At 41.9% G+C, this 16,904-nt stretch overlaps 1 protein-coding gene and 1 pseudogene across 1 annotated transcript in view; one reads left to right on the forward strand and one right to left on the reverse strand.

Moving 5' to 3' along the window:
• The window catches only part of NDUFA12 (NADH:ubiquinone oxidoreductase subunit A12), a 44,792-nt gene that overhangs the window by 19,968 nt on the left and 7,920 nt on the right, over window positions 1–16,904 (reverse strand). The window contains exon 3 of the mRNA XM_010383917.2: window positions 14,898–14,985. Coding sequence (XP_010382219.1) covers window positions 14,898–14,985 — 88 coding nt within the window. The remainder of the gene's footprint in view (window positions 1–14,897; window positions 14,986–16,904) is intronic.
• Window positions 2,107–2,768, forward strand: LOC104678587 (annotated as a pseudogene).

Raw genomic sequence — 16,904 nt, forward strand, 5'->3', positions numbered from 1 at the left:
ACCAACATGGAGAAACCCCGTCTGTACTAAAAATACAAAATTAGCGGGGGTGGTGGTGCATACCTGTAATCCCAGCTACTCAAGAGACTGAGGCAGGAGAATCACTTGAACCTGGAGGTGGAGATTGCGGTTGAGCTGAGATTGTGCCATTGTGCTCCAGCCTTGGCAATAAGAGCAAAACTCCGTCTCAAAAAACAAAAACGAAGCAAAACAAGCACGGGGTTCCTCAGAGAAATGGCTTTCTCCAAGGCTGGAACAGAGAACCTCTAAGATTAATCTGGAACACCTCATGTCAGAAAGTAAGAAGGTGCTCCAAGAATGATGAAGACATTTCAAAAGGACCCTCCACCCCATGCTAATAGCCAAAAATAAATAAATAAATAAATAAATATATATATATATATATATATGGAATTCAAAAAACTCACCATCCTGGCCAACATGGTGAAACCCCATCTCTATTAAAAATACAAAAATTAGCTGGGCGTGGTAGCGCGCACCTGTAATCCCAGCTACTAAGGTGGCTGAGGCAGGAGAATCGCTTGAACCCGGGAAGCGGAGGTTGCAGTGAGTGGAGATCGCACCACTGCACTCCAGCCTGGCAACAGAGCAAGACTCTGTCTCAAAATAAATAAATAAATAAATAAATAAATAAATAAAATAAAGGAAAAGTGGCTGGGCATGGTGGCTCATGCCTGTAATCCCAGCATTTTGATAGGCCAAAGTGGGAGGCTCACTTGAGGCCAGGAGTTACAGACCTGCCTGGGTAACAAAGGGAAACCGTGTTTTTATAAAAAAAAAAATTTTAGCCGGGCGCAGTGGCTCACGCCTGTAATCCCAGCACTTTGGGAGGCCTGGGAGGGCGGATCACGAGGTCAGGAGATCAAGACCATCCTAGCTAACATGGTGAAACCCCGTCTCTACTAAAAATACAAAAAAATTAGGTAGGCATGGTGGCGGGCGCCTGTAGTCCCAGCTACTCGAGAGGCTGAGGCAGGAGAATGGCGTGAACCCAGAAGGCGGAGCTTGCAGTGAGCCAAGATCGTGCCACTGCACTTCAGCCTCAAAAAGAAAAGTCTCAAAAAAAGCAGTTGGCAGGAACAAAGTACCTAGACATTTCTCAGAAGACATACAAATGGTCAACAGCTATATGAAAACAATGCTCATTGTCACTAATCATCAGGGAAATGCAAATTACCACCACAGTGAGATATCACCTCATACCTGCTAAAATTACTTATCAGAAAGACAGAAGATAACAAGTGTTGGCAAAGGTATGAAGAAAAGGGAACCTGCAGCCAGGTGCAGTGGCTCATGCCTGTAATCCCAGCACTTTGGGAGGCTGAGGTGGGTGGATCATCTGAAGTTGGGAGTCTGAGACCAACCTGGCCAACATGGCAAAACCCCATCTCTACTAAAAATACAAAAATTATCCAGGAATAGTAGCTCACACCAGTAATCCCAGCCACTCAGGAGGCTGAGGCAGGAGAATCGCTTGAAGCTGGGAGGCAGAGGTTGCACTGAGTCGAGATCGTGCCACTGCACTCCAGCCTGGGCGACAGAGTGAGACTCTGTCTCAAAATAAAAAAAAAAAAAAAGAAAAGGGAAAAAGGGAACCTGTACATTGTTGGTGGGAATGTAAATTAATATAGCACTATGGAAAACAGCATGGAGGTTCCTCAGAAAACTAAAAATAGAATTACCATATGATTCAGCAATCCCACTTCTGGGTATATATCCAAAGGAATTATACCCAGAAGTAAGATTCCTGAATTATGCTGAAGAGATACCTGCACTCCCATGTTCACTGAAGCATTATTCACAAAGCTAAGATAAAGAAGCAATCTAGGTGTCTATCATCGGATGAATGGATAAAAAAAATTGTGGTATATGTACACAATAGAATACCATTCAGCCTTAAAAAAGAGGGAAATTCTGTCATTCGGATATCATGGGTGAATCTGGAAGACATTATGCTAAGCAAAATTAGCCAGGCACAGCAAGATAAATACTGCATGATCCCACTTATATGTGGAATCTTAAAAAATTGAACTCATAGAAGTAGAGACATCCAGGTACCAACTCCAGCTGCCCAGAACGGGCACTATGGTCACGGTAGAGGGGACAGCAGTGCTGAGGCAGAACAGACTGGGCACCAAGGCACAAGATTTCTATAACTGGCCTGATGAATCCTTGAGAAAATGGGACAGTACACTCGTGGTTCAGCAGCACATTCAACAGAACGTAAGAGCAGGTTGCTCCAATATTGACAAAATTCTTGAACCACCTGAAGGCCAAGATGAAACTGTATGGAAGTAGGAACATTTAAAGCAATTCTGCCTTGAGCTAAATGGACTTGAGGTCAAACTTCAGAGTGAATGCCATCCAGATACTTATACTCAAATGACAGCAAGAGAACAATGGATTTGTCTTTGTGCAACTCATAAGAGTGTCCTGCTATAGACTACAACAGACACACATTTGATGGTGCTGTGTCTTCTGAGTAGCAATATTTTCCCGGCAAGATTAGTATAAAGGAATCATCAGTAGCAAAACTAGGATCAGCATGCCATAGGATTTACATAATATTTTCACATGCTTATTTTCATCACTGGCAATTTTTTGATGAATATGAAAACGTGACATTTTTGTGTCATCGGTTTACTAACTTTGTGCTGAAGTATAATTTGATGTCCAAGGATAACCTGAGTGCACCAATTTTAGAAGAGGAAGCTCAGAATTCAGTTTCTAGGGAAAGTGAAGCATGAAGGGAATTATATAGAAAAAAGTACGGATCACATAATTAACATTAATTATGTGCTGTATATATCATTTTAGACACATCAATCATGTGTCCATATTACAGTTTCTTTGTTTAGTATAGGTTTTGGTATGCTGTGTTTGTCTTTTATTAATAAAATGGGAATTGCTTTTTAAGTTATGCATAAGCTGTATATTCCCCAGTTTGGCACTCATGGGTATTTAATAAGATTAGGGCCAGGTGCAGTGGTTCATGTCTGTAATCCCAGCACTTTGGGAGCCCAAGGTGGGTAAATCCTTTGAGCTCAGGAGTTCGAGACCAGCCTGAGAAACATGACAAAACCCTGTCTCTATGAACAATATAAAAATTAACCAAGCATGGTTGTGCAGGCCTGTAGTCCCAGCTACTTAGGAGGCTGAGGCAGGAGAATCACTTGAACCCGGGAGGCAGAGGTTGCAGTGAGCTGAGATCATACCACTGCACTCAATTCTGGGCAACAGAGAGAGACTCTGTCTCAGAAAAACAAAAATAAAAAATAAATAAGATTAGTATTATGTTTACAATACCTGTTAATAAAAGAATTTACAGTTTGTAAAACTGCTGCTAAATAATCACTGGATCACAATCCTTATCAAACAAATCCACCTATAAAAAAAATGAGTGCGCTTGAGGTTTTGTACAAGCCATATACTAAACAGGTGGTGATGTTTTCCTTTGGTTTTACCTCTCAGTATAGATATTCTAGAAACTTCTGTAGTATACACTTCCATCATACCTGTTAACTTTCCCAAAACGAGATTAAAGTGTTATAAGATTCTGTTTAGTTTTAATATGTATGTGATTATTTGTATATCTAAATATAAATGCAAATGAAGCATTAATACTTAAATAATCTTACTATACTACATAAAGTACATTCTAGGCTAGCATACTTGGAAAGGGTTTACCTTTCTGCAACAGTGAACTGTTACATACAAGATGATGATAATGGTAAGGCACATAAATGATGTTCCCACTGGAAACCTGCCCCTGCCTGCCACTTCTCCTTTCCCTTAACCCTCTTCTCAAACTACTTTAGCTGAGAAGCTTTTCACCAGACTGTGATTTAGTGATGGATTATACCTATTTATATTCGTATTAACTGCTTACTGATTATATTCCATATTAGCTATTATATTACACTACAGGAACAATCTATTGGCGTAGGCCCTTGCTTATCTTTGTTTTGCAAAATTGTTCTAACTACTTAGAAAATAGTCCTTAAAATAGTTTCTCTTCCTGTCAGTAATATTAGTCTTTTCATCTAACCATCTAGGCAGCATTAAATAGAGTTGAAGAAATATTTTAGTATTTATTTTAGGCCGGGCGCGGTGGCTCAAGCCTGTAATCCCAGCACTTTGGGAGGCCGAGATGGGCGGATCACGAGGTCAGGAGATCGAGACCATCCTGGCTAACATGGTGAAACCCCGTCTCTACTAAAAATACAAAAAACTAGCCGGGCGACGTGGCGGGCGCCTGTAGTCCCAGCTACTAGGAAGGCTGAGGCAGGAGAATGGCGTGAACCCGGGAGGCGGAGCTTGCAGTGAGCTGAGATCTGGCCACTGCACTCCAGCCTGGGCGGCAGAGCGAGACTCCGTCTCAAAAAAAAAAAAGAAATATTTTAGTATTTATTTTATACACCCTGTCCACAAAGTTTCTGTTTGAATTACATGCACATGTGAGATTATCTGCAGTAATTCACAGGTTCTGAGGGTGTTGATAAGTGGTCATATGTTTTTTGGACTTTGGTATAATTCAGTGTCTTAAGAAGGATTCAAGTACAGGTTTAACAATCTTACAATCTCATTTCTGATAAAGCACTGAAGGTCTTATTGCCAGACGGATTATAATAAGGCACTAAAGGTGAAAAAACTGTACATGTTGTGAAGAAAGTATTTAAATCCATCTTTTGAACAAATTTAACTAACACAAGGAAATGCTTTTCCATTTAAAAGGGTTATTTTGAAATGAAGACAAAAATGTTTTCATCTTCACTGTTTTTCAAATTTAAGGGAATAATTTATACCATATTATTAGACAAGAATGTACAGCAAAAATGTGGGACATAGCAGTATACTGAGAGTATATATATATGGTTTATACCTTTCCAAGCTGCCAGTCTTTTAGGCTTTGAATATGGCCAGCAGCCCCCATCATTACTGTACCCCAACCCACAACTATCTTATAAAAAGTTTTATGTTCACGGTGAAAGGAATTTTGACTTTCAAATTACATATTTATATTAATGTCACTATAAACCAATGGGAATAGTAATTTTTAAACAAGCTTGCTAAATATTGGGACTAAACTGTTACTAAGTTATATGTAGCCATTTAGCTGTTCTCTCTAGACCACGTCTCTCAATGGGTTTCTACCACTTGACTAATTTATTGGTGAATTTTTTTTTTTTTTTTAGATGGAGTCTCACACTGTCACCCGGGATGGGGTGCAGTGGCATGATCTGGGCTCACTGCAACCTCTGCCTCCTGGGTTCAAGTGATTCTCCTGCCTCAGCCTCCCAAGTCGCTGGGATTACAGGTGTCCACCACCATGCCCGGCTAATTTTTTGTATTTTTAGTAGAGACGGGGTTTCACTCTGTTGGCCAGGCTGGTCTCAAACTCCTGATCTCAGGTGATCCGCCTGCCTTGGCCTCCCAACGTGCTGGGATTACAGGCTTGAGCCACCATGTCCGGCCTTTTAGTGAATATTTAAACAAAGGTAGTAACTGGGATTGGTGATCTGGCTAAGTATTTTGAAACATATTTTGAAAAATATGGCTTAGTGTTAATAGGGAAATAGAATATGAGTTTTTTTTCTTATTCATTCCATCTTCCTTGTACTGTGTATTTAAAATTGATCAGATAAAAAAATCTTTTTTTTTTTTTTAAAAAAAAGAAAACATCACACTGGGTGCAGTGGCTCACACCTGTAATCCCAACATTTTGGGAAGCCAAGGCAGGAGGATTGCTCGGGCTCAGGAATTTGAGACCAGACTGTGCAACATAGCAAGACCTTGCCTCTACTAAAAATAAAAATAGGCCAGGCGCGGTGGCTCACACCTGTAATCCTAGCACTTTGGGAAGCTGAGGCGGGTGGATCACCTGAGGTCAGGAATTCGAGACCAGCCTGGCCAACATGGTGAAACCCTGTCTCTACTAAAAATACAGAAGTTAGGTGTGCGTGGCGGTGTACACCTGTAATCCGAGCTACTCGGGAGGCTGAGGCAGGAGAATCGCTTAAACCTGGGAGGCAGAGGTTGCAGTGAGCTGGGATCACGCCACTGCCCCCCAGCCTGGGCGACAAGAGCAAAACTCTGTCTTTAAATAAATAAATAAATAAATAAAATTAGCTAGTCCCAGCTACTCAGGAGGCTGAGGTGGGAAGATCGCTTGAGCATATCATATTGAAGCTGTAGTGGGCTATTAATGTGCCACTGAACTCCAGCATGGGAGACAGAACATGACCTTGTCTTTAAAAGAAGGAAAAAAAAAAGCAGAGTAGAATGGTGGTTACCAGGGGCAGGAGGAGTGGAGAGTATAAAAAAGAGGAGATGTTGATAAAAGAGTACAAAATTTCAGTTAGGAGGAATAAGCCTTAGTGCTCTACTGCACAGAATGGTGACTATAATAAATAATAATGCATTGTATATTTGGAAATTGCTAAAATAATTTTAAAAGTTTTTACCACAAAAAAAGATAAGTATGTGAGGTAATGGATTTATTAATTGGCTTGATTTAATCATTCCACAATGTAAACACATATCAAAACATCATATTGTGCCCCACAAATATACACAATTATTATTTGTCAATTAAAAATAAAATTTTAGCCTGGGCAACATAGTGAGACCTCATCTCTTAAAAAAAAACAGCAGGATGTGGTGATGCACGCCTGTAGTCCCAGCTATTTGGGAGGCTGAGGCAGGAGGATGGCTTAAGCCCAGTAGGTTGAGGCTGCAGTGAGCTGTGAAAGCACCACCGCACTGAGCCTGGGTGACAGAGTGAGACCCTATCTCAAATAAAATATTTTTAAAAACTGAGAACCGCTCCCCTCTAAAAACCTCCAAAGAACTCCAAAGGCAACTTGAACGGGTTCCAACTAGTCAAATAGAGCTCAATTTGAACAATGAAAGAACCAATTATAACAATGGATTATAACCCATTGATTAAAATAGGAGTTGATACAGATATAAATAATGAATTAAAACTTTGATGAGTAAGGGGATACTTATATAATCTCAAAGAGTCTCCCCACAAAATGTTAACTAATTACCAAGGGAAAATTAGTAACTTCAGAATGGAGAACACTGGCAGACTCCTTAATCACGTGACAGAGGTTTTCATTAATGATAGGACAAACACAAATCAGCTGCTACTTAATAGAGTGCAACTAGAAACACATGGCTTCAGTGACAGGAATGTCAGAGACGCACAGCCTGAACCTAGTCATGAGGAAACATCCAACAAACCCACTGAGGGACCTTCAACAATGTAACTGTCGAGTAATTTTCAAAAGCATCAAGGTCCTGAAGATCACGGAAAAGCTGAGGAGCCAATCCAGTGTGAAGGAGACTAAAGAACTTGAGATCCATATGAAATGTGTGATTGGATCTCTCTATAAAGGGTATTGTTGGGACAACTGATGAAACCTGAGTGGCTGAAATTCAGAACACACTGCTCCAAAATATGCAGCTCTGGCATACTGACCATGCTGAGTTAAAGGCACTTGAAAAACAGCAGGCACAGCCAAGTGTGGTGGCTCTCATGGCTGTGATCTCAGTACTTTGGGAGGCCGAGGGAGGCGGATCACTTGAGGCCAGGAGTTCAAGAACAGCCTGGCCAACATAGTGAAACCCCATTTCTACTAAAAATACAGAATTAGGTGTGGTGGCACACACTTGTAATCCCAGTTACTTGGGAGGCTGAGGTAGGAGGATCACTTGAGCCCTGGAGGTCAAGGCTGCAGGGAGCCAAGATTGTACTGCACTCTAGCCTGGGCGACAAAGCAGGACCCTGTCTCCAAACAAAATAAAACAAGGAAAAGAAAAACAGCGGGCACAAGAATAATATGACCTTTTTCTTTCTGAAAGGAGAAAAAATCCCCACATAAAAGATGTCCTCCCTATACCAGAAGGAAAATATCTTTCTACATCAAGGACAGGAAATTGAGGTCAAGGGAAATCTGCATAAACTTTGTTAAATTAACTCTTATCTTCTTAGTCACTTCTCCACACAATTAACCTATTCAAGCCCAAGTCCCTTTGTCTTCTCACATTTTCACAATGTTCTACTCTTTGTCCAATTCAGTATCTAAGTGTTCAACATGAACTGCATCTTTGGGTCTTCATTCTCTTATGAGGGCTCCAAGTCATGGAACTCTTATATTAAATAAATTTGTATGCTTTTCTCCTGTTAACATGTCTTTAATTATCAGGCCCAGCCAAAAAGCCCTAAGAGGATAAGAGTAAAATTTTGTCTCCCTTACATAGCGTATCATTGCTACTTTCCTGATATTTATGGTTATATTGTGGATATGTAGGACAATGTTCTTGTTTGCAGGAAGTACCCACTAAGGTATTCAGGAGTGATGGGACATCAATCTGGCAACTTACTTTTAAGTTATCAAAATATTTGTAAGCTGGGCGTAGTGGCTCACGCCTGTAATCCCAGCACTTTGGGAGGCCAAGGTGAGCAGATCATGAGGTCAACAGATGGAGCCCAGCCAACATGGTGGAAACCTCGTCTTTACTAAAAATACAAAAATTAGCTGGGGGTAGTGGCGTCTGCCTGTAGTCCCAGCTACTCGGGAGGCTGAGGCAGGAGAATCGCTTGAACCCAGGAGACGGAGGTTGCAGTGAGCTGAGATCGTGCCACTGTAATCCAGCCTGGCAACAGAGTGAGACTCTGTCTCAAAAAATAATAATAATAAAATAAATAAATAAATGAAATATCTGTAACAATTCTGAAAGTTCGGGATTATTCCAAATGTTAAAAAAACTGTCAATCAGATCACACCCTATCTTACCTTCCAGTGACTTCCAAATAAATTCAGACAAAAAGCCGACGTATGTACCATGGCTTACTGAAAGATTCTCCCCAAGGCCTGAAAGCTTGAAGGGATGAATAACTCCTCCCTTCTCAGGCCCAGTCCCAAGGTTCAAGGCTACTTGGGCCAGCAGCCTGTGTCAGCAAGACAGCAGAAGCAGGAAGAGAGCTGGCTGAAAGACACATATCCCCTTGAAGATCAAGAAGCAGGCCGTCCAGGTACTAGATAGCAGTTACATCAGACTGAGACACTTCCCATTTACAGGAGACTATAAAACCCCTGCCCCGTCCTCATTTGGTGCTAACGCCATTTTAGGCCTCAGCCCGCCTGCACCCAGGCGCTCATTAAAACAGCATGTTGCTCCACATCACCTTATGTTGTCTGTTGGCACGCTCTCGGGTTCAAACCAATACAAGAACCTTTCATCTTACAAGATCTACATGATTTGGGCCCTAGCTATTTCTCCTGCCTCGTTTCTTAACATCTTCCCCTCACTCATTCCATTCCAGCCAAACTGGCCATACTGCTGTTCTTTGAACAGACCAAGCAATACATCTCAAACATACAGGCTTTGCACCTGTGGTTCCCTCTGCCTGGAATGCTTTGTCCCCCTCTTCTAGGTCTTTCCTCAAATGTCACTTCCTCAAAGAATCTTTCTCTAACTCCTGTATAAAACAGCCACCTGACCCTTCCATTGCTCTTGATTCCCCTGTGAGGCCCAGCTTCATATTATCTTCCTTGCACTTATCATTACCACAAATACGTAAAGTATGTTTTTCTGCCTTCCCCCATGAAAACGAGGACCTTGTTTTATTCACTGCTTTACCCCCAGATTCTTGGCACCTGGTAGGTACTAAATAAATAGTTATTTGAATAGGGATGATAAATTGTATCTGTACGATTACTCTCTACATGTAATAATACGTGGCTCTTTAATTAGAGATAAATCAACCCAACATCAAATGTATTCACGAATCAAGGGTAAGAATCCACAGATTTAGAATTCCACAGTGTGTCACAGTCAACAAACAGGGCTTTGAGAAACAAACAGCTAAGCTTGTCCAACACCATTTCTCCTTACAAACATTCATCACAAGCCGTGAAGCTTCCCATACAAACAAGAGTCATCAAAGGTACTCAGCCCTTAGGAGGCTCCTCTCCACAAAGAAATGCAGCTTTGAATCCTCCCTTGCCCTCAGGCACCGGCTGGAGAGATCTTCTACAGCTCTTACCTTCATGTTCCTGTGATCTCAGATCAAATACAAGGACTTGCTCTACTGAATAGAACTTTTATCTTTTCAGGTTTTTACTATTTTATAATTTTAAACATACTTAATCGCACATAATTGAAATCACAGCCTACCCCTCATCTCCCCAACTGTGGCCCCCTGAGCACCAATGTTAGATGAACATTTTGAAGCAGATAGATGTCAATCCGAATGAGACAGCTCACATGTCTTCCACAGCCTCCCAGGACCAACTCCACCCAAGAAACAATCTCTCAATGAACAAAGACCAGGACACCTCAGCTCCGAAAGCCTGAATTCCATGTTGCCACCTTGGTCTCAAATAATCCTCCTAACATATAGAATGCCCCTTTGGAGAAGGTTGATGGTTCTAAACCTAAAACCGAAGCTCAGTGCATGCTGGGCTTAATACCTAGATGACAGGATGATCTGTGCAGCAAACCACCATGGCACACGTTTACCTATGTAAACCTGCACATCCAGCACATGTACCCTGGAACTTCGAATAAAAGTTGAAGAAAAAAAACAAATAAAGAGACACAGAATGTGGAAAAAATAAAAATAAAAATAAAAATAAACAACCCAAAACAACCCACAGCTCCTCAGACCTTAACAGAACAACAGGTTATTATTTCCCACTAAAAAGAGTGCAACAGCAATCCCCTAATAATGTAGCATGAGAAAGTTCCTAATCAGTGCTGCTTTCTCATGTTAAGAACCAATTAACTTCTTTTTTTCAGATTCAGGGTTTCACTCTGTCGCCCAGGCTGGAGTACAGTGGTGCAATGATACCTCTTTGCAACCTCGAACCCCTGGGCTCAAGGGATCCTCCCACCTCAGCCTCCCAAGTAGCTGGAATTATAGGCACACACCACCATGCTTGACAAATTTTCAAAAACTTTTTTATTTATAGAGATGAGGCCTTATTATGTTGCATAGCCTGGTCTCAAACTTCTGTCCTCAAGCGATCCTCATGCCTCAGCCTTCCGAAGTGCTGGAACGACAGGTATGAGCCACCACACTGAGCCCCAGTGAGCTTTTAAAGACATTATCCATTATCATGTTCTTCAAACTACATCACTGACATAGTGCTCACAATTAGTCCAAGTAGTAGAACACGGGTTGAAAACTGGTTGTAGCTCAGCAAAAAATGTACAGTACAAATATGTTTTGCTTAGCTCACACAGTATTTGGAAAAAAAAAAAAAAAAAGTGTTCTGTCCAATCGAGTAGCCTATTTATCATAAATAAAAATTTAAAAATGTCCTCAGTTGGATTATCGGTATTTTAAAGTGCTCTAGAAAGGCCAGGCATGGTGGCTCATGCCTGTAATCCCAGTATCTTGGGAGGTAGAGGTGGGCGAAGCATTTGAGTCCAGGAGTTCGAGACCAGCCTGGGCAACATGGAGAAACCTCATCTGCACTAAAAATACAAAAAAATTAGCTGGGTGTGGTGCCACATGCCTGTAGTCCCAACTACTCAGGGGGCTAAGGCAGGAGGATCACCTGAGCCCAGGAAGTCGAGACTGCAGTGAACCCTGATTGTGCCACTGCACTCCAGCCTGGGCAATAGAGTGAGACCCTGTCTCAATAATAATAATAATAATAATAATAATAATAAATAATGTTCTGGGCCACATGTGGCAAGCAGTTACCCTACCGGACAGGGCAGATAAAGAACACTTCCGTCATCGTGGAAAGTTCTGCTAGATAAGGCTGTATTTAAAATGTCAAATATTTTTGAAAATTAATTTAAAAAACAAGAACTGGCCCGGTGTGGTGGCTCATGCCTGTAATCCCAACACTTTGAGAGGCTGAAGTGGGTGGATCACTTGGGGCCAGGAGTTTGAGACCACCCTGGCCAACATGGTGAAACCTGTCTGTGGTAAAAGAAAAATTAGCCAGGCATGGTGGCAGGTGCCTGTAGTCCCAGCTACTCAAGAGGCTGAGGCAGGAGAATCGCTTGAACCTGGGAGGCAGAGGTTGCAGTGAGCCAAGATGGTGCCACCGCACTCCAGCCTGGGCAACAGAGTGAAACTCTATCTCAACAAAAAAAAAAAGCAAGAAAAAACAAGAAGTCTCACAAAGAAATACAGATGTCCACCTTTGAAAATTCCAGAAACCCTTCGCAGAATTCTCACTGGATGGAACTGGGGATTGCTGAATAAGCCTGCTGCCCTCTTTGACAAGTCTGTACTTTCCAGTTCACTGTAGTTCCCACTACCTCCTATTGTTTCATAGCTGCACTTCACTCACTTATGTCACATATCTGGGTTTCCAAGTGACTCTTTACAACAGAGGCAAATACACTGAGATTATCCCACTTTCTACTGAAGACAGCCCAAAACTAGCTCTGATGTTCAAATCCAATTAAAATAAAATGTCACAGCCCACCAGATATACTTATTTCTAGTTTTTGAGTGAAATTTTCTAGACCACTGGAAAGGATCTCCAGAGTTTAACTGTATATCAACTCTATGCCATTATTTCAGCAATCTATGAAACAGATATAAGTACTTTGCTTAGAAACACTTCATGCAAAATTTGGTAATTCAAGTGAGCATTTAGAATTTCATTTCAAAATATGTATATTATAAAGTCATACAGGTTTTAGAGACCTAAGGAATTGTAGGGCTATCATTTTACAGATGATGAAACTAAGCCCTAGAGAGGTTAAGGAACTTGCTTAAAGTCAAACAGCCAGACAAGATTACAGCCAAAGTTCTTTTCACCTTTCGCTTCACCAAGACAGGTGATACTATGGCATATTGTTTTTCTAAGACAGCCACACCATTATACATCCCAAGATATACCATGATGTTGACATGCCTCCATCAAGAGATATGTCCATGTTTTCTCAAGTAGAACTTGGGCGGAGCTTTCTAATTGCCTCAATCAATGGAATATGAAAGTGATACTGGACAATTTGCAAGACTAAGTTAGATAAGGCAATATGGCTCCTGCCTAGCTCACTCTCTCAGAGTACTTGCCTGTGTCAGCCCAGACAACATGAAGGTATTCCAACCCACAGGCCCAGCTATAACTCCAGCTGACAGCCAACAATAAATGACAGATACTAAGTGAACAAGTTTTCTTTTTTCTTTTTTTTTGTGGAGACGGTGTCTCGCTCTGTTGCCAGGTGGGAGTGCAGTGGTACGATCTCGGCTCACTGCAACCTCTGCCTCCTGGGTTCAAGTGATTCTCCTGCCTCAGCTTCCCAAGTAGCTGGGACTACAGGCATGCGCCACTGTGCCCGGCTAATTTTTTTATTTTTAGTAGAGACGGGGTTTCACTGTGTTAGCCAGGATGGTCTCGATCTCTTGACCTCGTGATCCACCCGCCTCAGCCTTCCAAAGTGCTGGAATTACAGGCGTGAGTCACCGCACCCAGCCTGATCAAGTTTTCAGATGATTCCAGTGTCCAGCCTTGGAGTCTTCCAGCTGAGGCTCCAGATATCTGGGAGCAGAGACTAGCCACCCTTGTTTTATCTTGTCTGAACTCCTGACCCGAAAAAAAAAAAACTATGGAGAGAGAAATAATTGTTGTTTTAAGCCACTAAGTTTAAGGGTAACTTATGCATTCAATGTAAGTAGGATACTTTCAGAAGAATACCACTGACTGCCTTATACAGAGATACTCAATAAATATTTTTGTAATGAAATAAATATTGTCAAGTTAAATTAAATAAAATGAACCAGGCATAGTGGCTTGTGCTTATAATCTCAGCTACTTGGAGGCTGAGGTGAGAGGATTGCTTGAGCCCAGGAGTTCCAGCCTGGGCAACATAGCAAGATCCCACCTCAACTAAAAAAATAAATAAATAAAAGCTGGGCATGGTGGCTCACGCCTATAATCCCAGCACTTTGGGATGCCAAGGTGGGTGGATCACTTGAACCCAGGAGTTTGAGACCAGCCTGGGCAACATGGTGAAATCGCATCTCTATAAAAAATACAAAAATTAGGCCGGGTACAGTGGCTCAAGCCTGCAATCACAGCACTTTGAGAAGCCGAGGCAGGTGGATCACCTGAGCTCAGGAGTTCGAAACCAGCCTGGCCAACATGGCAAAACCCCATCTCTACTAAAAATACAAAAATTAGCCAGGCGTGGTGGCATGAGCCTGTAGTCCCAGCTACTCGGGAGCCTGAGGCAGGAGAATGGCTTGAATCTGGGAGTCAGAGGTTGCAGTGAGCCAGGATCATGCCACTGCACTCCAGCCTGGGCAACAGAGCAAGACTCTGTCTCAGAAAAAACAAACAAACAAACAACAAAAACAGGCCAGGCACGGTGGCTCATACCTGTAATCCCAGCACTTTGGGAGGCCAAGGCAGGCGGATCACCTGTGGTCAGGAGTTCGAGACCAGCCTGGCCAACACAGTGAAACCCTGTCTCTACTAAAAATACAAAATTAGCTGGGCATGGTGGCTCACACCTGTAGTCCCAGCTACTCAGGAGGCTAAGACAGGAGAATCGCTTGAATCCAGGAGGCAGAGGTTGCAGTGAGCCAAGATTGCGGCACTGCACTCCGGCCTGGGCGACAGAATGAGACTCTGTCTCAAAAAAGAAACAAACAAACAAATTTAAAAATGAAACAAAAATTATTCGGGTGAGATGGCATGGGCCTGTAGTCCCAGCTACTAGGGAGGCTGATGTGGGAGGATCACTTGAGCCTGGGAGGTCAAAGCTGAAGTGAGTCATGATCGTGTCACTGCACTCTAGTCTGGATGACAGAGTGAGACCCTGTCTCAAAAAAAAAAAAAAAAAAAAAGACAAATAAAATAAAATAATAAAATGCTGTCTTAGCTTACCATTCAGGAGGCACCATGCTTCCATCTACATTCCAGAATGTGTTTTTGCCATTCATTTCAGTAGTATATACAACCCATCGGTGACGGCCTGAGTGGAAAGACGAACATTTAGAAAGAAAAACTTTTTTTTTTTTAAAAGCATAGATGCATAATATCAAAGAAGACAATCTTTTTATTAAGAAAAGACTTTGCGTGATCTTATGTAAGAGAGCTATTAGAGGAATAGCTATTAGAGGAATTCACCCTGGGTGAATTCATGAAGGCAAGCTCCAGGACGTGTGTGGCAAGCTTTAATCAGCAACTTGCACCAAAGACTGAGATGATTCACTGCTGTGGGGGTGCTCAGGCCTTTCCCAGAGCGGAGAATCCTTGCTTCCCTGCCAGCTCCCCAGAGGGAGTAGCAGACAGGACAGGAAAGTGTGTTCCCAGATGTTCAGGGTATTCAGAAAATAAGGTGCTCCTCTTGAGACTGGGGCAAAAACACATTTGTAGCAATCATACTTGAATTCTACGTCTCCACGTAAGTATTTTTTTTAAACTACCCCAGATCCTTTTGGAAATTTGTGAATTATACACAATAAGCAAACATTAGAAATGACAGTTAGGTACACAGGACACCTCACGTCATCAAAATAATATGGCTGCATTCCTCAGAAATTAGGAAATTTCTGAGCACTAGTTGAGGGGCCTAACCACTATTTACACTATTGGGTCCCTAAACTGAGCAAAGACTTGGGTTTTGTCACTTATTATCAGTGGTTATTAGGCAAATTTCATGAGCCTCAGTTTCTTTATCTATTAAAAGTGGATGACTATACCTACATCTTAGAGTTGCTGTGAAAATTAAATATCACATACATTCACCTAGTTCAGCATCAGCCATATAAGCGCATAATAAATATTAATTCCTTCTACCCCTTCCTTACTGCTCTTACCTGCCAATAGGGAACACTGAATTTGTTCATTCATGATGGATTTTAAACCAATAACCAAAAGGTAATCTGCATTTCATTTACAGGGTTTTCCTAGATAAACATATAATCAACAAATATTGACTACCAGTACTTAAACATGACCCCATCTTTTTTTAAAAATACAGATTTCAATCAACATTTACTGCTTCATTTAGAGAAATCAATCTTAAGAATAGCTAACTAAAAATAAACTGTAATTCAATGAGGCAGGGAAATGTGCAGGCAGACGGAGGAGACCTTGGGAAAGGTTTCATAAGTCAAGACGTGACAATACAGTTAGGCTACAATGATGGAGGTGGGCCTTAACAATCTCTCTCTCTCTCTCTCTCTCTCCGTATTCCTTGAAATGTTAAATGCCTATTCTCAGACTCAGAAATTCCGCTTTATTTATTTACTGGAGACGGAGTTTCGCTCTGTCACCTAGGCTGGAGTGCAGTGGTGCAACCTCGGCTCACTGCCTGTAACCTACCCTTCCTGGGTTCATGCGATTCTCCTGCCTCAGTCTCCCGAATAGCTGGGACCATAGACATGTGCCACCATGCCTGGCTAATTTTTGCATTTTTAGTAGAGATCAGGCCAGAAATTTATTTAAACACATAAATGTAGTTATAAGCAGGTTCACAGTAGCATCATTCCTAATAGCAAAAACCCAAAAGCAACCTATGTGTCTATCAACAGTAACAGGATTGAAGAAATAATGGTTCTTCCATACACTGGAATGTTGTGTTGCTATTTTTAAAAATGCTGTGCATTTTTTTTTTAAAATAAACAAACACAACTGGCTGAGCACGGTGGCTCACTTCTTAATCCCAGGACTCTGGGAGGCTGAGGCAGAGGGATCACTTGAGCTCAGGAGTTCGAGACCATCCTGGGCAACACAGTGAAACCCTGTCCCTACAAAAAATACAAAAATTAGCTGGGCATGGTGGCACACGCCTGTACTCCCAGCTACTCTCGAGCTTGAGGTGAGAGGATCACTTGAGCATGGGAGGCAGAGGTTGCAGTGAGCCAAGATCATACCACTGCATTCCAG

This window comes from Rhinopithecus roxellana, chromosome 10 (assembly GCF_007565055.1).
Source record: "Rhinopithecus roxellana isolate Shanxi Qingling chromosome 10, ASM756505v1, whole genome shotgun sequence".
Lineage (NCBI taxonomy): Eukaryota > Metazoa > Chordata > Mammalia > Primates > Cercopithecidae > Rhinopithecus > Rhinopithecus roxellana.